General features: G+C 32.8%; 1 protein-coding gene across 7 annotated transcripts in view; it reads right to left on the reverse strand.

The window, feature by feature from the left end:
• The window catches only part of EXOC6 (exocyst complex component 6), a 198179-nt gene that overhangs the window by 98661 nt on the left and 72483 nt on the right, over positions 1-27035 (reverse strand). For all 7 annotated transcript variants that reach the window (XM_012766013.2, XM_076009976.1, XM_076009977.1 and 4 more), the window contains 7 exons: positions 23959-24163; positions 22082-22237; positions 19583-19651; positions 10184-10267; positions 4509-4555; positions 4269-4389; positions 2728-2799 (listed from right to left, as the gene is read on the reverse strand). In XM_012766013.2, the coding sequence (XP_012621467.2) occupies positions 2728-2799; positions 4269-4389; positions 4509-4555; positions 10184-10267; positions 19583-19651; positions 22082-22237; positions 23959-24163 (754 nt within the window). The remainder of the gene's footprint in view (positions 1-2727; positions 2800-4268; positions 4390-4508; positions 4556-10183; positions 10268-19582; positions 19652-22081; positions 22238-23958; positions 24164-27035) is intronic.

The raw sequence follows: 27035 nt of genomic DNA on the forward strand, positions 1-27035 counted from the left end.
CAGATACTCAAAATTACCATTCCAAAGTATAAATCTTATCATGCCATCCCCCTGGTTATAAATTACAACATGCTTACTAAAGATCCACAAGATTAGCCACAATCTCAATCAAACTACCTCATCAGTTTCATCACCACTATCTGCCCTTCCTAGTTCACACCCATATTCCACAGTTTCAAGTTACCATCTCACATTCACCATACCATTCCTCTATCTACAGTTTACATGTGCTATTTTCTCTTCCATTAATGCCCTTTCCTTCTTATGTACTTGCTGAACTCATCCTTCAAAATCCAACCCACACTTCAACTTTCTGTGTAGCCTCCTCCAACTTCTAGAAACCAAGTTAGTCATTCTATATTTTGTGAGCCCAAAGCTCTTTAACATATTGCTATATTAGCATACCTTATTAAACATCTTATTTGCTTACAACTAAACTGTAAATTTCTTGAAGCCAAGGATTTTTATGCTTCATGTTACTGATTTTTATGTCTCTACCATTTTATATATCAACTAAACTGCTAACATGTACTGAGTACTCAAAAAATGTTAATGAACGAATCAATAAATGTTTACATTTGGTTTGCCCAATAGGCAGTAAACAGAACTATAAATATGCTGGTGTTGCATTTTTACTTTATTGTTTAGTCAGCTTTGTTTTAAATGATGAAGTACTGACATTTTAAAAAGTAAAATTTCCTTAGGGTGGCAAAATGCTGATTAAAAAAACTAAATATTATGCAACGTTCTTTAATTAGTTTTCATGAAAAGACACACCCCAGTTCTTCAATTAATAGGTTATAAATTTAAAAGCCAGCATTCATTAATTCAGCATACAATCCACTAATACTAGAGCCTGTCAATTTTCAGTGAAATGAAAATATTGTAGAATTTCTGAATAAGGACTGCTTTGTTTTCCTCGATGTTATTTCCAAGTAATAAAATTTAAAAAGTACTCTTACAAGGGCTTATGCAACTATCACTGCTGCTTTTCCAATGCCTCTATTACCTGAATATTGTTTTGTACTTTTCTTTGATTCTCTAAAGAATTCCTAAGAACCATATCAAATACCCTAGATTCAGTTGTTGTCAAAGTCCAGCCTGTTGCAGTTTATAAAGACACAGGAGCTTGCACCAAAATATAAATCAATGTTGCTACTTATATCAAGAAGGTCTTACTTATTGCAAGATGCCAACTGAGCTAAACTTTGTACTTAGTGATACATTAATAATTTACATTCTGACAAAACTTCCTTTTTATTATGAATCTAACAGACAATTTGGCGACTAATAACAGTTTGCAGACCAGTGGTCTCCAAGCTATACTTTTAGTTGTAATGCTTTTAAGTCGTTAGGGATAGACAAATTTCCTCAAGCTACTTAGAAATGGACCCCCAAAATTAGGGCAGCCCCAAATAAAATTTACCAAAAGTTTTCTTGCAGAGATATTGGTATTACAAATACATCTATCACAAAATTTATGAAAAACAACAACCAAAAGCCTCCCATATTATTAATATAAGCCATATAAATTAATAAAGATATAAGGTAATAAAATAATTTATTAAAGGAGCTTGTAGAATCTCTTCCTTAGGTTTAATAATAAAGCAGACAACTATTATTTTAGGATATAAAGACTCTTATGATAAAGCAAATAGTTTAAATCACCATTTCCCAAAGTATCTTATATGAAATTCTAGATCTAAGAAATGTTTTAAGGAGAAAGAAAGATTAAAGGGTCAAACATACTGGGAAAATGCTTCGCAATCATCTCCCTTTTGGAAACTTGTATAAATTTGCTCTCAGAAAGGGTTTTAGTGGAGAAATCTGCTTTATTTTACTTAACATTTCCGAAATATTTTTGACCACAGAACCTTTTCTTAAGTAACATCTCAACACATTTTGGAAAATGCTAGTCTGTATTTCATGAAAAGTTACTTCAAACCATAAAATTGCATAAATTTAAGCATGAGAACAAAAGACAATCAATTCTTTATTATCTGTAATCAAAGAGAAGAGACAAGCTAAAAGTCTTTAAACTTTATTAGTGAAAAGCATGAAAACATTAAGTTTTAAAATAATTAGTTTTAATCTTATTTTTAAAAAGAAAAAAACCAAGAGTCAAAGAAGTAATTTTCTCAGTCATAGAACACAGGCAAATCTGAAATCAGGAAGCAAATGAATATATACAGCTTTTAAACTATGTGCTTGCATATATAGTATCACATTTCAAACTCAAAACAATTCTGAAAACTAGTAACTAATAAACCCATTTCCACAAATGAGGATCTAAGGCTTAGAGAACTTGCAGGCATACAATTAGTCAACAGCACAGACAGAATGGAAATGCAGGGTCTATGTGATTCCAGAGCCCATGCTTATTGTCCTAAGGCAGAACTTGAATCTTCTAAATTTTAATTCAGGCTTCTTTGCATTATAAATACTCTGTGTTCTTTTTTTTTTTTTTAACAGCAAAAATACGCTATCTATTCTAACTGAATGGCCAATATTTTAATAGGTGGTACTACTATTCCCTGAGCTCTGTCCAAGTTTCATATTGAAAAGGAGGTGGTATGAAAAGTCTTTGATAATAGGGGAATACCAATACACAAGTAAATATTTATTACTACTAATGTATTACCATTATTCCACAATAAAATAAGTGTGGTCTATATTTTATATATCTTAAGTGCTTAAATAGCCATTAATTATTAGATTATTGCCCACCTGCAAAGTATCTGCAAATATTACAATGAGATTCTTCAGCTCCAGGACAAGATCAGGATCAGTGCAATAAGACTGAGGGTGGAAACACAAACAAAGCAACAACAAAAAAATAGACTTATTTCATTAAAAACTAAGAACCCCCAAATTTTTCTTTCAATCTGCCAGACTTAAAATAAACTTGAAATCTTGGTTAGCTAAAGCCAAAGCTGACTTTTTCTATTCAATATAAATTCTTAGAGGGAGATCATAATATCATACACCTAAAGTAATAGCATAATATGAATAAAATTTTTCCTGAAATTTGTGCACACTAAACTTTGGTCAAAACAATGATGCTTATATTTCTAAAAGTCTTCTGATTTTAAGAAATTAGTTATTTTAAACTGAAAAAAATAGTATATATAAACCATGTGTTTTCATTTTTCATTTATTTACTTATTCTGCATCTTATAAAAGAGACACAATATATTACTTTTTCCAATATAATAATGACAATTCAAGTATTTTCTTAGTAATTAACCGAAAGAAAATTATGAACTTCAAGGAAACAGTGAACTTCACTCTGTCCCTTTAATAGGCTTTAATAAGATTTTGAGTGTGATTGTTCCATTTCATATGACTTCATGTTGATGTCATGGAATTAATAGGAAACATACTATAATTTTATATATTCAGAGCTGATCTAAATATAAACCACTATAAAATGTAGTGTTTTTTATTAATACATTAGAAAAAGTTGTACTTCATTGGATAAATAGTATAGCGAGAATCTACATTCCAAATATAATGGAGTGTATTTATAAGCTAAATATCACATAAGCTAATGATCCTCCTTCAACATTTAATTCTCTATTATCAATTATAAAATTAATATAAGTAATAGATAATAAAATTTTAATACAAGGATATTTCACTGAAAGTAAACTACTAAAACTATTTTAAGGAAAAGTCAACACTGAACAATTATTAATTTCAATGGCCTTTATAACAATAACATATTCCCTATTTCCACAAAAAGCATTAGGAAAATATTTGATCATTTAATTTTTATCCATTAAAACCTGTCATTACATAAAGGTTCATTATTTCAAATGAGTTCAAATTTTGAAAATTGCAAGTTTTTAAGAAATTCATAATTATAGTGTGTTATTGCAAATTGTAAGCATCGAAGAATAAGTTCTATTGAATTTTAATGGTGGAGTTTATTTTAGAAACAAAGAATTTGGAATGATAATTAAAAACCCTTTCTTTATGCTGCTTTCAGTGATCTAATGAAGAGGTCAGTTGCAACTAATGAGACCAGTTTAATTCTTTATTTTCTATTATGCTGGAATAAAAGTGTTTTGGGAAGTCCCAATCAGTTGCAAAATCACAGCCTGACATTACCAGACAAACAAAAGCCTGACATTACTACTTCCATATCTGAGCAATTAACAAAAATGCAGAATGATGGAGGTACAGTTTTCCCCTGACATTATACAGCTCAGAAGTTCTTGAAGTAACTGAATTAAAAATTTAGTAACATAAATTATCTGACTTACTGAATGAGCTCTAAGGACAGCAATTATCTTTGAGAGGGCCATGTTCCAAAGTTCATCCGTGTATGCCCTGGTTACTAATCCTTGGGTCACATGTAAAATGTGATCTTCCACCACAAAGAACCTAAAAACAATTAATTGCCGACATAGCAAGTGTTAAGGAAAAAAAAACCCAAATAGAAAATAATTATTTCTGGCATTTAACATAATATAATAATAGTTGTTTCCATATTAGATACATACCCTACAATTTGAGTGAAATATCTTCTATAGCCATCAACTGTTTCATGCTTTAAATGAAAAATAAAAATCAATTTAAACCAATAAATACCAGTAACATAAAAGTAAGTTCCAAGTCACTACAATTTCATTAACAAATATTTATTGATAGCCTACCACATGCTGCACATATTTTTAGGCACCAGGGATAAACAATGAACAAGTTAAAAAGTAAATATGATTTCAGAACCCCCTTCTCAGCATACTAGTTGAAGCCACCATCATCTCTCACTGTGGCTATCACACCATCTTCCTACCTAGTCTCCCCACTTCTAGGCTTGTTCCCTGCAGTCTAGTCTCCATATAGCTGCCAGAATGATACCTTTCAAACAGTAATCACATCATTATATCTTCTGCCAAAATCTTTTCAATGGCCTTTTATCTAATTCATAACAGAAGTCAAACTCCTTAAAAATGGTCTATAAATGCCAATTGTGAATAATTTCAACAAAAGACCCATACAGGAAAATATTTAATCATTTGACTTTCATTCATAAAAAGTTTACATGAAATATTTCACTATTTGAATTAAATTTGAATGTTGTATTTTGCATATTTCATAAATGTGGATGACATTTTCAAACATCTAGGTTGTTTTCAGGTTTTGTGAGGAAGGATTATTAATATCTTTTAGCTTAAAAATACTATGATTACTACTCCGCTTTAAGAAACAATGGTGATATAGCACCTCTTGTATATTCCTTGATAGAGCTGGAACCCATTCTACTAAGTGAAGTATCTCAAGAATGAAAAACAAGCACCACATGTACTCACCAGCAAATTGGTATTAACAGATCAACACCTAAGTAGACATATAGGAATAACATTTATTGGGTGTCAGGGAGGTGGGAGGGGGGAGGAGAGGATGGGTATATACAAACACAACGAGTAAGATGTGCAACGTTTGGGGGATGGACATGCTTGAAGCTCTGACTCAAGGGGGGTGGGAGGGTATGGGCAATATACGTAACCTTAACACTTGTACCCTCATAATACGCTAAAATAAAAAAAATGCTATGATTAAAAAATGTAGTCTACACGACACCAATGTTTGATATTTGCTGATACTTGCTTTATAACATAGTATGTAGAAAAATTTTCTATAATAGTCCATGTATGCTTTAAAAGAATTATATATAGTTGTTAAAACCAGATTCTATATATTCCATGAGATCAAGCCAATTAGGCATATTCTGTATCCTTAATGATATTCTATCTACTTGGTTTATAAAATACTGACACATGTTTAAAAATCCATTACATGCTTGTGGATGTTTTTATTTTTCCTTATAGTCCCGAAAATTTTCTTTAAATATTTTGAGTCAATGTGATCAAGTGCTTACAAGTTTTTATCAACTCTAAGGCACACAAAGATGTTTTTCCCTATTATATACTAAAGTATATATATTCTGTTTCTACTCTTTTAATATTTACTCTGGAAATCACATTATGCATTCTTAAGTAATCAAACTCTAAAGTTATTCAATGTTTTTAGTCTCCTTCTGGACAATTCAGACACTGTAGGATAGTTTAATTTCACTAACTTCCATTTCCTTCCAATGTTTATATTATTGTTGTGTATTTAAATTCCATCTTATTTTAAAGTACACAATATTTTATTGCATTATTTCCTACAGTTAATACAATATTTACCTACATATTTATACTTTCTTTGTTATTCATTCCTTCTTGCATCTCATATCTTCCATTTGGCATCACTTTCTTTTTGTCTGAAATATATCCTATAGAATTTCCTTAGTAAAGGTATCTTGATGTCTGCTCTTCTTTATCTGAAAATGTCTATCTCTGCCCTTGTTTACTAAAGGATGTGGAATCCTAGGTTAACAGTTATCTTCTTTCAGCATTGAAGATATTTCATTGTTCTGTTTATTGGAAAATAATCTCTTTTCTCTGTGGGCATGTTTAAGATCTTCTATTTATGTTCATTTTTAAAGTCAAGTTTATTGAGGTATAATTTAGACAAAATAAAATTAATCCATTTTTACATGTAGAGCTTGAGTTTTGAAAAATGTAGACAGTTGTGTAATCATCACCAAAATAAAGATATAGAACATTTCCATCTCATAAAGTTCCTTCATGCCCTTTTGTCAAGAACTGCCCTGCCTAACCCCAAGCCCTTGGTTACCAGTGATCCCATTTTGTCCTATAGTTTTTCCTTTTCAGAAATGTTATATAACATAAATCATACTGATACATAACTTTATTGTATATGCATTTTTTTAGTTAGAGTAATACTTTTGAGATTCCTCCATATCACTGCATGTATCAATTCCCTTTTAGTGCTGTATTCCATTATATAAATGTACAACTTGTTTCTCTATTCATATGGATATAACAGAATTTATCTATCCACCAGTCCATAGACATACAGGATGTTTCTAGTTTCTGGTATTTATGAATAAAGCTACTATAGACATTCACATATAATCTACTGTGTAAAGTTACATTTTCATTTCTCATGGGTAAATACCTAGGAGCAGGGCTGCTGGGGATACAAGAATATACTTAACATTATATATAATGAACTGCCAAGCTATTTTCCAAATAGCTTGGCAGTATAATTTTATACCTACCAGAAATAAGAGTTCCAGTTTACCCACATCTTCACCAGCACTTGATATTATCAATCCTTCTAATTTTAGTCATTCTAGTATGTAGTGGTATCTTATTATGGCTTTAATTTGCATTTCCCTGATGAAAAATTATACCAAATTATCCTTTTGTGTGCTTATTTCCCATCTGTACATCTATTCAAATCTTTTGTCCATTTTAAAAACTGGTTTATTTGTCTTTAATTATTGAGTTATACAAGTTCTTTATATATTCTAGATACAAACCCCTTGGTTAGACATGAGTTTTACAAATGTTTTTTACAAGTCTGTCTTGCCTTTTCATTTTCTTGACAATGCCTTTTGAAGAGCAGAAGTTTTTAATTGTGTTGCTTAATTCCTCAATTTTTATTTTTAATTTTATTTTTTGGAGACAGGGTCTCACCCTGCTGCCTGGGCTATAGTGCAGTAGTATCATCATAGCTCACTCAACCTCAAACTCTTGGGCTCAAGTGATCCTCGTGCCTCAGCCTCCCAAGTAACTGGGACCACAGACCCATGCAACCATGCCCAGCAAATGTTTCTATTTTTTGTAGAAATGGGGTCTTACTATGTTGCTTTGGCTGGTTTACAACTCCTGGCCTCACGTGATCCTCCTCCTTCCTCGGCAGCCCAAAGTGCTGGGATTACAGGGGTAAGCTATCACACCTGGCCAATTTCTTTTCTTTTATGGTTTATGCTTTATGTATCTCACCTAAGAAAAGATTGTTCCTAGGTCACAAAGATTTTATCCTTTGTTTTTTTGAAAAGTTTTACAATTTAAGTTTTACATTTAGGTCCATAATCTACCTCTGGAATTGCTGAATGAGGTAAGAGTCAATATTTGTTTTCCATATATAGATCACTTAATTCTCTTGTGGTCAGAAGACAAACTTTGTATGATTTCAGGCCTTTTATAATTGTTGTTATTTGTTTTATGGCCCAGAATATGATCTATCTTGGTGAATCTTCCATGTGTACTTGAAAAGCACGTGCATTCTGCTGTTTGGGTGGACTATTCCATAAATGTCAATTAGATCAAGATAACTGCTAAAGTTTTTCAGGTCTTCTATTCTCTCTTTATCTTTGGTATTTCATTCTAAGGTTTCTAAGAGTGTATTTCTTTTTATTTAACCTATTTGGGACTCCTTGGGCTTGACTCTGTGGATTTCTAATTGTTATCTGTCTCAGAAAATTCTCAGCTATATGTCATCAAATATTCCCTGGTCTCATTTGCACTATCCTCTTTCTGAAACTCCAGTTAGATGTATATTAGACCTCTGTACCTCCTATGTCTCTCTTGTGTATTTTTTCCTTTGTCTCTCAATGATGTTTAATTATTTCCAGATAATTTCTTTAAATCAGCTGAGAATTCAACTGCTAAACCTATTCATAACATTTTTAACTTCAATTAATACATCTTTAACTTCCAGATATTCTACATGATTTTTCTTCACATGTGTCTGGTCATTCTTCATAGTTTCTATTACCTGTTTATATTAGTGAGCTTCCCTTTTATTTCTTTAAATATATTAAATAGTATTATTTTATACTCTATAACTAATAATTCAAATATCAAGTCTTTTTTTTTTTTGAGACAGAGTCTCACTCTGTTGCCTTGGCTAGAGTACCATGGCATCAGCCTGGCCCCCAGCAACCTCAAACTCCTGGGATTAAGCGATCCTCCTGCTTCAGCCTCCCAGGTAGCTGGGACTCTAGGCACATGCCACCATGCCTGGCTAATTTTTTCTATTTTTAGTTCTTTGGCTAATTTATTTCTATCTATAGTAGAGATGGGATCTCGCTCTTGCCCAGGCTCATCTTGAACTCATGAGCTCAAGCAGTCCTCCTGCCTCGGCCTCCCAGAATGCTAGGATTACAGGCGTGAGCTACCACACCCAGCCATATGAAGTCTTTTAGAATCTATTTCTGTTGTTAATATTTCTAATGATGCTCACTTATTTGGTAATTATTTTTGACTGTGAATTGCTAATTTTAACTGTGGGATGACAATGCAGAGATCTATATTTGCTTTGGGCAGGTACTTGAAGATAGTACCAGCATGGAACCACTTTAAGCAAAATTTTGAGCTTGAGATTTTTTTGATTATCTAAGTAGAATGAATTTGGGTTGCAAGCACAAGCAGTGACAAGTTGCTTGTTATGAATTCTCAGACAGATTTTTTTTTTCTGCTCACTGAGCACCAAGATTTTATAGGTAATTTTCCTTATAGTATCTGCCAGAGGGTACAGGGAGATTTTTAAACGGTTTTATCTCTAGCTTATCCTAATAATGGGGCTTTAAATTCTTCTGGAGTCTCAGTTCTATAAGGGAGACAATCTCTTATTAGACATCTACTTTGGATGGGCTCTGGGCTTAGCCTGCTGTACCCCACGTCCTCAAAACTCATGCTTTCCTACACAGCAGATGTTTCATTAAACCTATCTGGGGTTTCTGCCTTCATTTAGGTTTTCCTGTTTTGTTTGTTTGTTTTAGTCAGATGTACTGAGGTACAAATTACACTAAAACTCACTTTTTCATGTGCAGTTTCTATGAATTTTCATAAACACATCTAGTCATGTAACTATCACCACAACCAACATACAGAATAATTCCTTATTCACTTAGTTTTTGGTCTGTTTTTTGCCAGATTCTCAGTATATTTAAAAAGAATTTAAGATTTAAAAACAATGTCTATGCAGTCTCTTTAGTTGTTTTTTTCTGTGGGACAATTAATCAAGGTCCACCACACTGTCAGAAACTAATATCCACTTCCCGGCATTTTTCTTTTATTCACCATGATTTTTTTTTATTCACTATCTTCCCTCATACAATAAGCTCATGAGAAAAAAAACTTATTTGTGTTGTTCATGGCTATACTCTTAGTGCCTAAACCAATGATTAGAAATGGTAGGTGTTCAATAAATATTTGTAATTAAATGAATAGTGATACATGCTCTGAAGAAATTAAAGCAGAGTAAGCGAGTAAAAAGTGACAACATAACCAATTCAAAATATTCATGAACTTACCATACTTGATTGGGGTTGCAATACCAGTCTTGCTTGCTTCTTTCTTTGTTTTCGGTAATAATTTTCAAATGTTTCCTCATCACCCTAAAATAAAATAAGCAGAGTAATGAAACACACAAACAGCTAAAATAGGTACTTCTTTACCCTTTAAGAGTTGTTTTAAAATTTCCAATGGGAATATAAGTACTGAATGCCATTTCATATTGAATGTCAGGAATAAGTTTTTGCTGCCATTTCATTATTATTAGTCTATCTCAGTGTGTCCAATAGAACTTTGTGTTGATGGAAGTTTTCTATGTCTGCAATGTCTAATATAGTAGCCACTAGTCACATATGGCTATTGAGTATTTAAAATGTACTTAATAGGACTAAGATACTGACTTTTTAATTTTGTTAAATTTTAATTAATTTAAATTTAAGCACTCTGGGAGGCAGAGGTGGGAGGATCGCTCAAGGTCAGGAGTTCAAAACCAGCCTGAGCAAGAGCGAGACCCGATCTCTACTAAAAATAGGAAGAAATTAATTGGCCAACTAAAAATATATAGAAAAAATTAGCCGGGCATGGTGGCTCATGCCTGTAATCCCAGCCACCTAGGAGGCTGAGGCAGGAGGATCACTTGAGCCCAGGAGTTAGAGGTGCTAGGAGCTAGGCTGATGCCACGGCACTCTAGCCCTGGCAACAGAGTGAGACTCTGTCTCAAAATAATTAAATAAATAAATAAATAAAGTTAAGTGGTTACATATAGCTAGTCACTACATATCAAACAACAGAGATCAATTTTTACCACTTGACTCTCTGAGTCTGTTAGAACATGGTTCACATTCATCTAGTTCACCTTCATATTTTTATCACTTAAAAAATGCTTGGCATGCAGAAGGTGCCCAATAAAATATCTGTTAAATAAACAAATAAATAAAGACTATATATCCATCTCAACTGTCTTCCTCTCTGCTTAAAAGAGAATCCGTACAAAGTCAGAAGAAAATGTTGAGAACTCATTCCCTTACTCATCTAAGGCTCCAAAGAGAAGCCAAAAGAAAAAACAATAGGAAAAAAAATGTCAAAAATCCACATTTTAACTGAAACAGAAATTCTGATTTTATTTTTATTTTCTTTATACCTACATAGCTACAAAAACCACAGTTTTTCTTAGTGCTGTCTAAAGTAAATTCATAATGCAGAAAATATTTTTATTTAGGTATCCCCTAGGAAAATTCTTCTAATTTTTTTGTACTCAATTAAAATAATTTTTTAAAAACTATGGTGTCCCTCACACAGCTTTAATTTGATAACTAACATCAGTTGGTATGTTCTGTCTCTCCTGGGAAGGGTTTGTCATCCTTTGTAATGCAGTTCCCTTGCTTGCTTTGTAACTCAATTCTCTGATAAACTCAAAAAAATTATAGTTTTATAGGTTTTGTAAGTTATTCTTTTGTTGTTGTTGTTGTTTTTTATTTTTGGAGACAGAGCCTTACTTTGTCAAGCTGGCTAGAGTGCAGTGGCATCATCATAGCTCATGGAAACCTCAAACTGCTGGGCTCAAACTATCCTCCTGCCTCAGCCTCCCAAGGCTGGGACAACAGGGGTGCATGATCACACTCGGCTAATTTTTCTTTGTTTGTTGGTTTGTTTGTTTGTTTTTTGTAGAGATAGGATCTCACTCTTGCTCAGGCTGGTCTTGAACTCCTGACCTCAAGCAATAATCCTGCCTCAGCCTCCCAAAGTGCTAGGATCACAGGGTGAGCCACTGCATCTAGCCTTAATGTTTTCTTAATACTATATTTTCTAATGTAATATGTTTTTATTTTTAGAATTTTTCATTTCTAAGATTGTAAGGCTAAGGTGGGTTTTCTTTCTTCTGGGTTAAATTATCATAATTAGTACTTAACTGATCTAAATAGCATAAGTATATTATACATTTTGTAATGAATAAACCAAAAAGCACATTTTTATTGGAAATTAATATCTTTTTTTTTTTTTTTTTGAGACAAAGTCTCACTTTGTTGTCCAGGCTAGAGTGAGTGCCATGGCATCAGCCTAGCTCACAGCAACCTCAATCTCCTGGGCTCAAGCCATCCTACTGCCTCAGCCTCTCAAGTAGCTGGGACTACAGGCATGCGCCACCATGCCTGGCTAATTTTTTTGTATGTATATTTTTAGTTGGTCAATTAATTTCTTTTTATTTTTAGTAGAGACGGGGTCTAGCTCAGGCTGGTTTTGAACTCCTGACCTTGAGCAATCCGCCTGCCTCAGCTTCCCAGAGTGGTAGGATTACAGTTATGAGCCACCCTGCCCGGCCAGATATGAATATCTTAATAGCATAAATGGGGCTTTCTCCCTCCCCCTCCCCCATTAACAATATACTTTTTGTTTAAAAGTCTCAGCACATATTTAGGGCATTTAATTAATTAATTTATTTTTCAAAGTCCACCCTAAAACCTAATTACCAAAACCAGTCCTCACAATCACACTATTACGTCAAATTATACTAAATATCTCTCAGGAAAAGTCTGACTTCATGTTTTACTTTAAAAAAAAAAAGTTAATGTGCTTTGCGGAACATTATATTATGAAAACCACTGAGAAATAAATTATGGGATTACAAAAAACAGTCAAGATTAAGATTATTTAGACCCAATGCGATTGTTTTACACATTCACACACCTTCAAATCAAGATAACAAATCAGCTTCTCATTACTTACTCTGTTTCTCATTACTTAATTTAAAATAATACAATGTAACATATAGCTAATTTAAATATTCTAAGTTATTTATTTAGAATATTCTAAGTTATTTATGAAGAAATATAATTAACAATACTATAATACCTTCACTTAACATGTAGACACACATAAAACTCTATTGTTCAACTTTCGGAAATAATTAAATAAAACCAACTATAAAAATCAGGCATAACTCCATTAATTTGCCAGATATGATGGTCATGATTTTTCTGGGTATTTAATGAACAAAAATCATATATACTGCTAGAAATTAATAATCAGGTGTTATTTTTTAAATATATAATAGATAATATTAAACATGTAATTGGACTTACACTTACAACAATTTAGTAAAACAGCTTTAACCACTTTATTTTATCACAATAAACATGAATATGAAAGAATGAGGTTAGCCAATGAAACTTGAAATTTTTGGCAGCCCCAAGAAACACTCCCATTATGTTTAAAATATTCACATTCACTAATCCATATCATTTTGCTGTTTAAAGGTGCTTTTCTTTAAAGCAAATTACACATCCTAAAAAAGAACATTAAGATTAGCCAAAATCATTGTTTATATTTAAACATATAGGACACAGTTTTAGCCTTTAAAATTTTCTACATTCTCTTCATTGTACTCTCATAAGACTCCCTCTTAAAAGCAATATATTTGCTGACAATAGTGGTTATAAAAGGGATCAGGTCACCAAAATAAAACTGTCATTACTCCCACCTATGTCATTACTCCCTAACATGTATCTGAATTAAGAATTATCTCACCATAAGACAAAATATACTGTTTCTAACATGATTTACCCTCAATAGAAATCCATGCAAGAAGAAAAAGGAAGGAGCCTCTATGTGTATACAGTTCCTTGATTAATAATTTAAAGGAGACTTCTCCTTTGAAACCCTAAAAGTTGTTTCACATCAAGACAATGTACCATAGTAGTACTGAGTATCAGTGGAGGATATGACTTTCTTTCATAAAGCAAGTGTGAAAGCCTACAAGATGGCTTCCAAAGAACCCTACCTCATGGTATTCATACCCTTGTATAGTCCCCTCCTACACTGTACCAAAGTTGGTCTATGTGACCAATACGATAAAGCAGAAGTACTGGTGTGTCACTTCTGAGATTGGGTTATAAAAGGTATTATGGCTTCCATCTTGGTTTCTCTCTTGGATCACTCTGGAGAAGCCAGCTGCCATGTCATGAAGACTTTCAGGCAGCCTTGTAGAGAGCCCATGTGGCATGGAACAGAGGCCTTCTGCCAACAGCCATCACAGAAATAAATCCTCCAGGCCCTTGTATAGCCTTCAGATGACTACCGTCCTTGCTGATATCTTGACTAGAACCTCATGAGAGACCTTTAGCCATAACCACCCAGCTAAGCAACTCCCAGACTGCTAAGCCTATGAAATATTTAAGCCAGTATGTTATGCAGTGATGGATAACTAATACAGTCAGCATCTTAGGTAGCTTTCCTAGGAACAGAAGCATGAAAAATGAAAAGCTATACTGTGGATATAGTTTGCAGCATTTTCCAAAGATAATCCCTTTTTGACATTATACTTATTTTCCTTTCATGGGATACTCATATTTGATCAAACAGATTAAGAAATGCTGCCTTTTGGTCATAAAGCTCTTTTGGCTAAAATGAAATTACAGTCAACAGATCTAGTCTTTGAAACCATACATATTAATATAAACCCTTTATAACAACCCTTTTAACATTTAATGAGTGCTGTTTTATACTGGGTACTATCCCAAGCACTTCATTATTTATATTGACTCTACTACCTACCATAGCCTTGGAAATTGTTAACCATATTTTGCAAATGAGAAACTCAACTGAGAGAATTTGCCCAATGCCATAATATTAGGAAGTGGCAAAACTGAATAACAAATGGAATAACAACAAAAACAAATTAGCTTTATCAAATAATTTTTGGTCACATATACCAACCAAAAGTTATCATGCTAATGAAAGCTTATTAGATATACAGTATAAAATTGTAAAACCTCACACCATAAAAAAAGAAAAAAGTCCTACCTGAATTAGTCAAAAACCAACATAGTTTAAAATACTGTCTTCTTAAATTTATAAAGTCTATATACTATGAAGACATAAGAACATATAAAGAATAAAAATTAAATTATGAAAAAAGTTAAAAAAACAAATTCTGATAGCAATCTGTATTTATGACATTTATTTTGAATATTTGAGAAAAATCAATCTTAAGACTGTTTCTAAATAATCATAAAGCAGATTCCACAGAGTCTAAAGGGTTTTTTGTTTTTTTTACCATTCTATTAGTTCTCTACCATTGATTTTTATTACTTTGACCATTTAATTATGCTGTTACTTGTTTTATTTTAATCACGAACAATGAAATGTAACTTAATATCTAATATATCACTCCCAGGGAACACCATACTGAAACCTCATATAATATCTCTTTAACACTTGTTGCAACTATTAACAAGGTATAAAGATATATTCTTTCCCACAGGGCTTAGTGACATAAGCTACCAGGATAAAGATAAGAAAATTATTTTATTAAAAGCTGAATGTGGCATTAAAGTCAGTCAACTACTATTCAACAAACATCTATCAAGTATCAGAAGCAAGGGGAGGCTCAGGGGAAAGAACAATAAACACCACTCTCATGGTCTGTATCCTTGTGAATCATACAGTTATGGAACAGAGTTAACACAAAGTAATAGAAGTACCTATTGGTGCTCAGTGTAGTATACTGTGACCATATCAGACTGAAATATTACGCACAACCAAAGCAAAAAATTGTTCTTTTCTACCAAACCCAAAACCTGGGGAACATAGGATTTGAAAGTAGTGTGAAAGAATTAAACCACAACACAGGCCACTTTAACTACTTAGATACTAATAACTTAATCTTGATTAGAAGCCATATGATCTAGTTAAAATCAAAAACAAAAAAACAAACAAAAAACCCCAGAAAACATGAGATTAGACATCAGGAAGCCTAACTTCCAATGTTACTACAGATAGCAGCAGCATCTTTGATAGAGTCTAGCCTATGTTTGCCTCAAGTGTAAATGCAGTTAAATGTACATACTACCAACTGACATTATAAAAGATAAAATACTGAATTTGAAAAGAATCTGAGAAGTGAAAGTATTTTATACTCACACACATCTGAAGAATTATTTAATCATGAAATAGACTAAAAAAAGTATTACGGTTTTTATACTATAGTATGATTTATTATAGCTTTAAAAAGGGAAATTCCTTTTACATATCTAGTCAGTAAAGCTTAACATACTTGAAATATCACAAATTTATTTATAAAACAATGAGTTTACTTTACATTTATATCATGCTTAGAGATCGCTTTTGCCTTAGCTGGTAAGTGGAGAGTTAGCCTTGCCTTTTAATAGGTGACTAAAAGAAAAAAGGTAATAAAGATAGTTCTATTTGCTCTAATTAACATAATTACCATTCTTTTTCAATCACATGAATAATCCAAAACTCAAAACTTAAAAGTAAATTTTTTCAGAAGGCGGTGGGATGACATATTCAAAATGCTGAAAGAAGACCAAGAGTTCTATATCCAGCAAAACTATTCTTTTTTTTTTTTTTTTGAGACAGAGTCTTGCTTTGTTGCCCAGGGTAGAGTGAGTGCCATGGCGTCAGTGCCATGGCCTAGCTCACAGCAACCTCAAACTCCTGGGCTCAAGCAATCCTGCTGCCTAAGTCTCCCAAGTAGCTGGGACTACAGGCATGCACCACCATGCCCAGCTAATTTTTTCTATATATATTAGCTGGCCAATTAATTTCTTTCTATTTATAGTAGAGACGGGGTCTTACTCTTGCTCAGGCTGGTTTCGAACTCCTGACCTCAAGCAATCTGCCTGCTTCGGCCTCCCAGAGTGCTAGGAGTACAGACGTGAGCCACCGCCCCCAGCCAAGGAAAACTATTCTTAAAAAACAAACAATAAATTAAGACATCCCAGATAAACAACAACTGAGAGAATCTGATGCTAGCAGACCTGTTTTAAAAGAAAGGCTTGTCTACGGCCATACCACCCTGAACGCGCCCAATCTCGTCTGATCTCGGAAGCTAAGCAGGGTCGGGCCTGGTTAGTACTTGGATGGGAAAAGAAAGGCTAAAGGAATTCCTTCAGGCAAAAAAGAAAGGAAGCTAGAGAGTAACTCTAATTTGCATGGAGAAATAAAGAGTAACAGTAAAGGGAAAAACACAGAGGTAAATATAAAGAGAGTATAAGCATATTTTTTTTGGAACTCCTTTCTTCTACCTGATTTTAAAAATAAGCAGTAATTATAAAACTATGCAAATGACCTTAAAATGTATAAAGATGTCATTTGTATGAAAACAACAGCACAAAGAAGATGATATTAATCTGAACTAAATCATTTTAAGTAAGATGTAAACTGCAATCCCCATGGCAAATATTAAGAGAATAATAATTAATTAGATATATATAATACATACACTATATATATAAACAAATGACAAAAGAAATGGTACCTTAGAATATCTATTTAATGCAAAAGGTAGTAATGACAGAAAAGAGGAACAAAAAATAGTAAGACATATTAAAACAAATGGCAAATAGCAGACATAAATCCTACCTTATCAGTAATTAATTAAATACTCTAATTGAAAGGCAGAGATTAGCAGACTAGATTTAAAAAACAGATTTAACTACATGCTATCTATAAGAGACATACTTTAGATTCAAAGACACAAAGAGGCTGAAAGTAAAAGGATGGAAAAAATATACTATGTCAATGGAACTTAAAGAGAGCTGAAGTGGCTACTCTATTATCAGCCAAAACAGACTTTAAGCCAAAAAACATTACAAAGAAGGACATTTTATGATTTTTTTTAAAAAGGTCAGCCCACCAGGAAGATATAACTATTATAAACATATATTCACCTACCAATAAAGCCCTAAAAATATATAAAGAAAAAAATGGGCAGAACTGAAAGAAGAAATAGAAAATTCAATATAATTGGAGACTTCAATACTTCCACTTTCAATAACAGGCAGGATGCCAATAAGGAAACAGAAGACCTGAATAACACTATAAATCAACTACTACACCCAACAGATGTCTATAGAACACACCACCCAACAACAGCCAAATACACATTCTTCTTAAGTAGGCATGGAACATATTCTAGAATAGACCATATGTTATGCCATAAAATAAGCCTCAATAAATTTAAAAACACTGAAATCATGCAAAGTATGATCTCTGACCACAATGAGATTAAATTAGGACCCAATAACAGAAGGGCATTTAGAAATTCACAAACATATGAAATTAAACAAACACCCTAAAATAACCAATGGGTTAAAGAAAAATCATAAGGGTAATTAGAAAATACTTTGAGATGAATGGAAACAAAAATAAAATATACCAAAACTTATGAGATGCAGTGCTTAGAGAGAAATTTATAGCTATAAATATTAATACCTATATTAAAACAGAAGATCTCTATCAGTAACCTAAACTTTCACCTATGTCAAAAAAGGAGCTGGGCACAAAAAGCCACAAATGGTATGATTCCATTTATATGAAATGACCAGAATAGGTAAATCCATAGAGACAGAAAGTAAATTTGTGGTTACCAGGAGCTGGGGGAAGAGGAAAATAAGGAGTGACTGCTAAAGGGTTTCCTTTTGGGGTAATGAATAGTTCTGGGATTAGATAGTGGTAATGGTTGTACATGCTTGTGGATATGCTAAAACATTGAATTGTATACTTTAAAACTGCAGTCCCTAACCCCCAGGAGGTGGACTGGTACTGGTCCATGGCCTGTTAGAAACTGGGCCGCACAGCAGGAGGTAAGCAGCAGCCAGTGAGCAAAGCTTCATCTGTATTTACAGCCACTCCCCATCACCTACATCACTGCATAAGCTCTGCCTCTTGTCAGATCAGCAGCGCAGCATTATATTCTCATAGGAGTGTGAACCCTACTGTAAACTCCATACACAAGAGAAACAGGTCGAACTCCTCATGAGAATCTAATGCCTGATGATCTCAAGTGAAGCTGAGGCAGTAATGCTAGTGCTGGGGAGCGGCTGCAAATACAAATTATCATTAGCAAGGAAGTCTGACTACACACTAAATGTAATGAGCTTGAATTATCCCCAAACCATCTCCTCTCTCCCCACCCGAGTCTGTGGAAAAATTGTCTTCATGAAACTTGTGCCAAAAAAGGTTGAGGACTGCTGCTTTAAAAGGGTAAGGTTTTTGGTATAAGAATTATATCTTAATAAAGCAGTTATTTTAAAAAATAATTGACTACTGAATCAAAAATGAGAAAAATGTAGTGTGGAATAAACATATATAGAAGTAACGTAAGTAACTGTAATGCAACAACAGCACAAAGGCAAGAAGGGATAAATGGAAGTATACTACTATAATATTAAAATACACTACACTTAATATACATGAAGGGGTATATCACTTGAAATTAGACTATGATAAGCCAAAAAACAAAAAAAAGGTAAGTGCCTTACACACAGTGGACATTTCACACATTTACTATATGAAGATTTACAGCTATCTGGGCTTATTATGATCAACCTTTAAGGCCCAATTGCATACTTTTTTAATAATATAAATATATATACATGAATACAAAACATACTTACCAAAACTGAATAAATATGCAAACATCGGTAAACAGGGGAAAAATCAACAAGATCCTGAACAGTTAAGACCTGAAAAATAAAATCACTTTTTAAAAAATGACAGGTCAAACTATTAGTCCACTATCAGATAATGTAATGTTAAGATAGACAAGGCAATTCATGGATTTCATGTTATAACATTTATTCAATTCTCCCATAGAAAGCAGACAACATAAATACGAAACTTTTTTAAAATTTGCTTTGGCATTTATTTGGTAGTTTATGTTTATTATCATTGCTAACTGTTTTAGATTGTAAGGTAACAGAGGGTAAAGACTGTATATCTTTAACATGTTTGGCAGATTATCAAAAAATTGCTATGGATAACTAGGTATCTCATTATTTTGGGTAAAAGTGATACATGGATTTATGGTTCAGCTATAGACAAAGCTCCTTCTCTCGGGCAGCTAAGTTATATGATTTATCATTATTGTATTAAATCAAAGACACCATTACTATTATTTTATGGACCAGTAGGAAAGAAAGAGACATAATCATTTGACACTATGACACCATCAATTTTAAGATGTATCCTAAATTCTAAAATGCTATAATGTAAAAAATACTCCCTATAATTAATGAAATATAGTAGTACTATAAAGTTTCTCAAACTTGAGAAACTGTTTCTAAAGGAACACATTTCTATTCTCATGAATCCCCAGAATGAACTTAAATATTTTTATTATAATATTACTTATCATGTAAAATAATAGAAATAAAATATAGTACAGTGTAATAATAAAATAGATCTGAGAGAACAGGGAAACAACCAAGTTACTCTAAAAATATGGATTAGGAGGTAAGGCATGATGGTAATGCTCTCAGCAGTTAAAGATATATTAATACAAAATAGGCTGAGGAAAATTGAGGTAAGAAAACTAGATGGTTCTATTTTCACCATTCTGAACTTTAAGGGAGAAGAGAATAGAGATCCTCTGGATACTAAGAAAAAACAAAAAAGTAGATTTTAAAAACATTTATTTCATTTCAAGGGACTAATCAGGATCCATTAATTCCACATTAGGAAGACATTTAACTGTTTGAGGCTGTTCATTTGTCTGTATTCAGTATAATAGTAGACATCTGCTATATATGCATATATATATTCTACATATATACATACATGCATGCATATATATGCATAGTCTTATCCCTAGACATACAGCAGAAATGTACCAGTGAACACTCAATTGTTCCCCCATCCACAGAGATGGCCATGGGCACATTTTCACATGGGTTCAATTAAAAGTTCTTACTGTGCCCCAATTAGGTCCTTTGAAAAAGAATTTATAATCTCTCTGGCAAGGCAAAACTTATAAGTAATTGGCAATAACTAGGCTCCCTATGATAGTAACTAAATTCAAAAGGAATTAAAAAGAAAAGGATAAAAGGTAGGCTCAATAGAAGACTTTGTGGGGAGAATAAAAAAAGCAATAAGATAAGGGAATGAATTCAGATAAAGAGAAGGAAAGAAAATAAATATTTAAGGATAATTTCAAGGCTTCTGGACTTTAGAACTTTTTTGAAAAATAAACTTTAATCATATTATAATTATTTTGCAATATCTGAGGACCAATTTAAAAAAAATGTAAGCTATCCAGAAGTAGGCCAAATGGCAAGTTTATTATATTATGAAATAATCTTGCCACAGATAATTCAAATATGAATGATCACTACAAAAAAAATCATTAGATTTACACTTTTACTGCTAATTAGGACAGAATACCCAGGTTCCACTATGCATGGCTTACAAATATAATCTACAACATATCCTGTTTATCTGTCAATTATGTAGTCTAATATTTCAGGTGACTCCATTGCCCTAATAACTCATTACAATTTAGATGACACTGTCAACTTGAAATAAAAATACATAAAGATGAATCTCTAGGTAAAAGTATTTACTTGGTATAAACAAACAGGATTGCAATCCAGGACATATACACAGATGGGAGTAGCCTCTGGCATGTCCAGAAAACAAAGGAAGGTTAGGGTTTTACTGGGAACAGAGGAAGTTATACAAATTATTTTGAAAGAAAGTTCATTCATTACTGTCAGTGCTGCTAGGTAGGACTTATAATCTTGGAGTTATGGTTAGGTCCTCGCAGTTATGGATTGGCCTCATGAGACAGTTTTGAAAGCCAAGTGTTCATGTATAAATGGCTAGTTGTCCCTGTGCCACTAGCTGTCCTTGTGTGACTCTGTAGTAGACTGCAGTTTGGAAAAATTTATTGTGATAGATTCTGTTATTAGGCAAACCGTGCATAAGAGCCCTACCTTCATGGCTTTCTAGTGCTTTATTTTGTCACAGTTTGACACAAGTGATACCATTTGTTTCTGACAACCTTCATAATAAAAATTCAATTTGTACATGGGAAGACTTAGAGTCACATAGATGTACAGTATAATCTAAAAGAAAAAAAAATATCCAATAATAGATAAGGAAAGAAACCCTATCACCTCCTCTTCATTCTCATCCTCTTCCTCAAGTGCCTGTTTCAATACAACTTCATTCTTTTCTTCTGGAATTCTGTAGTTATTTATATATCTATTCTTCCCAAATTTCACATCATTTTGTTTCTGCAGGGAAACACTGAAGGTTTTCTGATGCTGTGCCTATTTTGGAGAGAGAAAAATTCAGATTATTTCAAAATTGATTGTGGTCAAAATTGATTCAAAAAATATAGTGGTTAGGAGTTTTAACAGCTAATTCTTTTTTTTTTTTTTTTTTTTTTTGAGAGAGACAGAGAGTCTCACTGTTGCCTGGGCTAGAGTGCCTTGGCATCAGCCTAGGTCACAGCAACCTCAAACTCCTGGATTCAAGCAATCCTTCTGCCTCCGCCTCCCGAGTAGCTGGGACTACAGGCATGCGCCACCATGCCCGCCTAATTTTTTCTATATATTTTTAGTTGGCCAATTAATGTGTTTCTATTTTTAGCAGAGATGGGGTCTTGCTCTTGCTCAGGCTGGTTCCAAACTCCTGATCTTGAGCAATCCTCCTGCCTCGGCCTCCCAGAGTGCTAGGATTACAGGCGGGAGCCACCACGCCCAGCCAACAGTTAATTCTTAAATATTTTATTTTTTATTTCAAAATATTATGGGGGTACAAATGTTTTTGTTACATGGCTTGAATAAGGGTTATAAATGTGCCCATCATCCAAATAGTGTTCATTGTACCTGTTAAAATTTTAATTAAATTATAATCATTTTTAAACTATTTATTATTGAACATTTCAAATATAAACAAAAGAAACAGATTAATATCATTAACTCCCATGTATCCATGACTTACCCTCAACAACTAATATTTTCATATTCTTGTTTCAGCTATACATTTAATCATTTACTCCATATATACCCCAATTATTTTTTATAGTTTTTTTGAAGATGTATATATATTGAAATATACAAATCTTAACTGTACAGTTTTGACAAATATACTTTTATCATGGTATAGAACATTTCCACCTCCCCAAAAGTCCCTTCATGTCCCTTCCCAGGCAATCTCCCTAACCAGAGGCAACCATTGTTCTGATTTTTTTCATCTTAGTTTTGTCTGTTTTAAAATGGCATAAAAACGGGATCACACAGTTTGTGCCTTTTTATGTTCAATTTCTGTGGCTCAATGTATCTGTGAGATTCATATATGTTGTTGCATTATCAATAATTCATTCCTTTTTATTGCTAAGTAGTATTCCACTGTATGAACATACCACAATTTGTGTATCCATTCTTCTTTTGATACCCATTTAGGCTGTTTCCAGTTTGGGGCTGATTGTGAACAAAGCTGCTATGAACTTCATGAGGACATGTTTTCATTTCTCACTAATAAATACCTAGGAGTAGAACTGCTGACTCAAAAGGTAGGTACATTAACTTTTCAACTGCTGAATCTTTTCCCATTGTCTGTCTTTTATTATTGAACTGTAGAGGTTTTTAATTCAAAGTTAATACTCTTAATTTGTTTTAAAAATAGAACAATTTAGAACCTTAGAATAAAAGGGCTCTCACTTGCCTCTGTGGCTGCCACTTTTTAGCTAATTTTATATCAGATTTGGCTGTAAAAGATAACATAACACAATATATACGGAGAAGATCATTGAGAGTTTCAATAGTAACTAAAGAATTCAAGTTAGACTGTTTTCATTTAAATAAGGAAAACTATTAACCCAAAGAAAACACTGACAAAATCCATTCAAAACAAGAACCAAGAAAGATAAGAAAAAGATAAAACTAAGCAAAAATAAGCATTTTACTTAAGCTGAAGAAGTAAACCTTAAATATATTCTATATCTTATATTATTAAATAATATTAAAATTTTCTTTTTAAATCTCACCTGTTTCATTGCTGTTTCACCTATTTTGTCAGAATGTTTTCGAATGCTTTCCAAAAAGTCTTTGAGATCAGACATGGAGATTTCTTTAATATCCTCACGGAGTTTAGGAAGATTTTCTATCATTAGCTGACAAAACCGGTATTGACTAACCCGGGGAAAGTACACATTCTCTAATTGTTCCATAGTTTTTAAAGCAGAATAATACCTGCAAGAAGTTGAAAAGAAAACTCTATAAAAAGTACTTATCACATTAATTTTACAAGTCCAAATATTAATAATTAATCAGTCTAACACTCCCATCAAAAAGGACATAGTTATAGTTAAAATAAGTACAACTAAAATTGATTTTTATTTATTAAGCAGAAACTATGAACCACATGAACAAGCTGCAGGCTAAAAATTCATGGCATATACTAACATAAAAGTTCTTTCATTTCATCTAAATCTATAACTTCAAGAGCATTATCATAGTCATCACAATACCTTAAATGAATATAATAGTTTCAAATTTCTAAATTATAACATTTACTTATTTGATATGTAATTTCCAACTATTTCTCCCATGATAATATCCATATACACACTGTCACCATCCATAACATATATTTAATACTAATTAAAGTAAAATTTGTTTAACTTTTTTGGAAAATTTTATACTACTATTTAAGGCAATTAGAAATACTAAGGTGTCACAAAAACTAGGTGAAAATCCACTGGTAGAGTGATTTTTCAATTCAACAAATATTTACCAAATGCCTACTATTTATAAGGCACTGTGTACATGCTAGGTATGCAGCAATTAGTAAAATATAGCCTTTGCCCTAGAGAAATTGATACATACTTTCATATATATAATTTAATTTTCTTTAGACTTCTATGAGATACACTTCTATGGCAGATATTACTATTAACATTCTATAGGTGAGAAAGCTGAAACATAGAAAAAGTATACAATTTGACAAAGATATCATAATTAACTGGTAGCAGGACTGAAACTTTCCAAAATTGTCAGTTTCTGATAATAATAATAATCACCACCAAAATCCACACAAAAGTTAGGTAGAAGAGTTTTAAAAATCAATCAAGTAGTATTATATACTTTCCTATTGAATTGGATGATATTAAAAATGGAAAAGCACTAATAAACAAAAAAAGCAAAATAAAAGTAAGTTGAAAAGACAGTATGTTCAAAAGGTATTTAAAAACACTTACTGGCCGGGCGCTGTGGCTCACGCCTGTAATCCTAGCTCTTGGGAGGCCGAGGCGGGCGGATTGCTCAAGGTCAGGAGTTCAAAACCAGCCTGAGCAAGAGCGAGACCCCGTCTCTACTATAAATAGAAAGAAATTAATTGGCCAACTGATATATATATAAAAAAAAATTAGCCGGGCATGGTGGCGCATGCCTGTAGTCCCAGCTACTCGGGAGGCTGAGGCAGAAGGATCACTCGAGCCCAGGAGTTTGAGGTTGCTGTGAGCTAGGCTGACGCCACGGCACTCACTCTAGCCTGGACAACAAAGCGAGACTCTGTCTCAAAAAAAAAAAAAACACTTACTGGTTTTCCAGCATATATTCTCAAAGACAAAATACATCTTGTTAAGTTGTCACAAAATATTTCCACTAACTAAAAAATTATAGGCTATCTAAGTTTTATCTCAGTTATTTAAAAATTATTGGAATTTTTATAATATAAACAAAATATATGGTCAGAAATTAAGATATTTAGATGATGGTATGGGGTGGTAGAGATGTTATTACAATGATTTTGATAATGCCTAAGATATTAAAGATTTAGATGAAGTCAAATAGTCAATTATATCTTTTCAGAATAACCCATAACATTTTAGATGCAATAGACAAACTACACTATTTTATCCTGGACTATTCCTGATTTGATTTGAACTAGGTATATCCCAAAAGTATTCTCTCTACAACAGGTATGGTTTCTGAAATTCATAATAATGTCAATAATGTATTTGAAATTCTAAGTGGTGTATGCTAAATCAAAAGTATTACCAGTAGTTTTTGCAACATGCCACAGACACATCAACTGACTTCATAGCACAATTGTGCCACGCTTCATGCTTCTCATCGCTTACTTCGCACCCTGGTGCTTCCATGAGACATCATGAGAGGCATGAGACATCACAAGACCTACCTAGCACCCATAAATGCACAGCCCAGAAATGTGGAGAGTAAATGTTAGAGGGTTGAACTCTTAACCAATGAAAACAAGAAGATAAATTCTCCTTTCTAGTCCTGGATGGAATGTCTTGACTTACAATAACTTATACAAGGTATTCAAAATTGATCAACATCCAGCAATGGCTAACTCAATAACTCACCCCCATGTTTGCTCCCCCAAATTCCCTGTCTCATTTCACTTTCCTTCAAACTACAGTTGGGGGAGCTCCCCTAGGATTATATTCCGTAAAGAAGTAGTAAAACACAAGATTATGCCACAGGTTCTGCTTTCCGGAAAATCCAGGCTAAAATACACAAAAACTTTATAATCTTAAGCAGAGAGAAGTTAGAGAACAAACCCTGGACTCTTTCTAACATTTAGCCACAAATCTCCTAAGCTTTATCTGTTTCTAAATGCAAGCAAAATCTGTATCATAATATTAATAAATTAACTTTCTCTTTAGGTACACATGATGGTGTTTTTAAAAAATTATAACAGTAATCCATAACTATTAGAAAAATGCAAAAACTATAAGGGTAAAATAAAAGGCACTATACTATCTGATACTATCATGTAGTAATTATTTCATCAACATTGGCCATATTTCCATCCAGTCATATATCTCCATTTCCAGTAAAGTCATATCCTACTTAACAATATATAATGGAATTTACCTTATAAATAAAATTATTTAAAAATAAATCATTACCCTATTTGTAAGTCTGCTATCTTAATGTAATAATGTCCTGATTATTGGAATTTTAAGTCTCTGGTTTTTTACTTTTTATAAATAATGGTGGAATAAATTTGCCTCTATGTTAAACCTCTGACAAGATGTCTGTTTTTACAAATGAACTATGATGAGACCATAGCACTCTAGCTAGGATGACAGAG

This window comes from Microcebus murinus, chromosome 14 (genome assembly GCF_040939455.1).
Source record: "Microcebus murinus isolate Inina chromosome 14, M.murinus_Inina_mat1.0, whole genome shotgun sequence".
NCBI lineage: Eukaryota > Metazoa > Chordata > Mammalia > Primates > Cheirogaleidae > Microcebus > Microcebus murinus.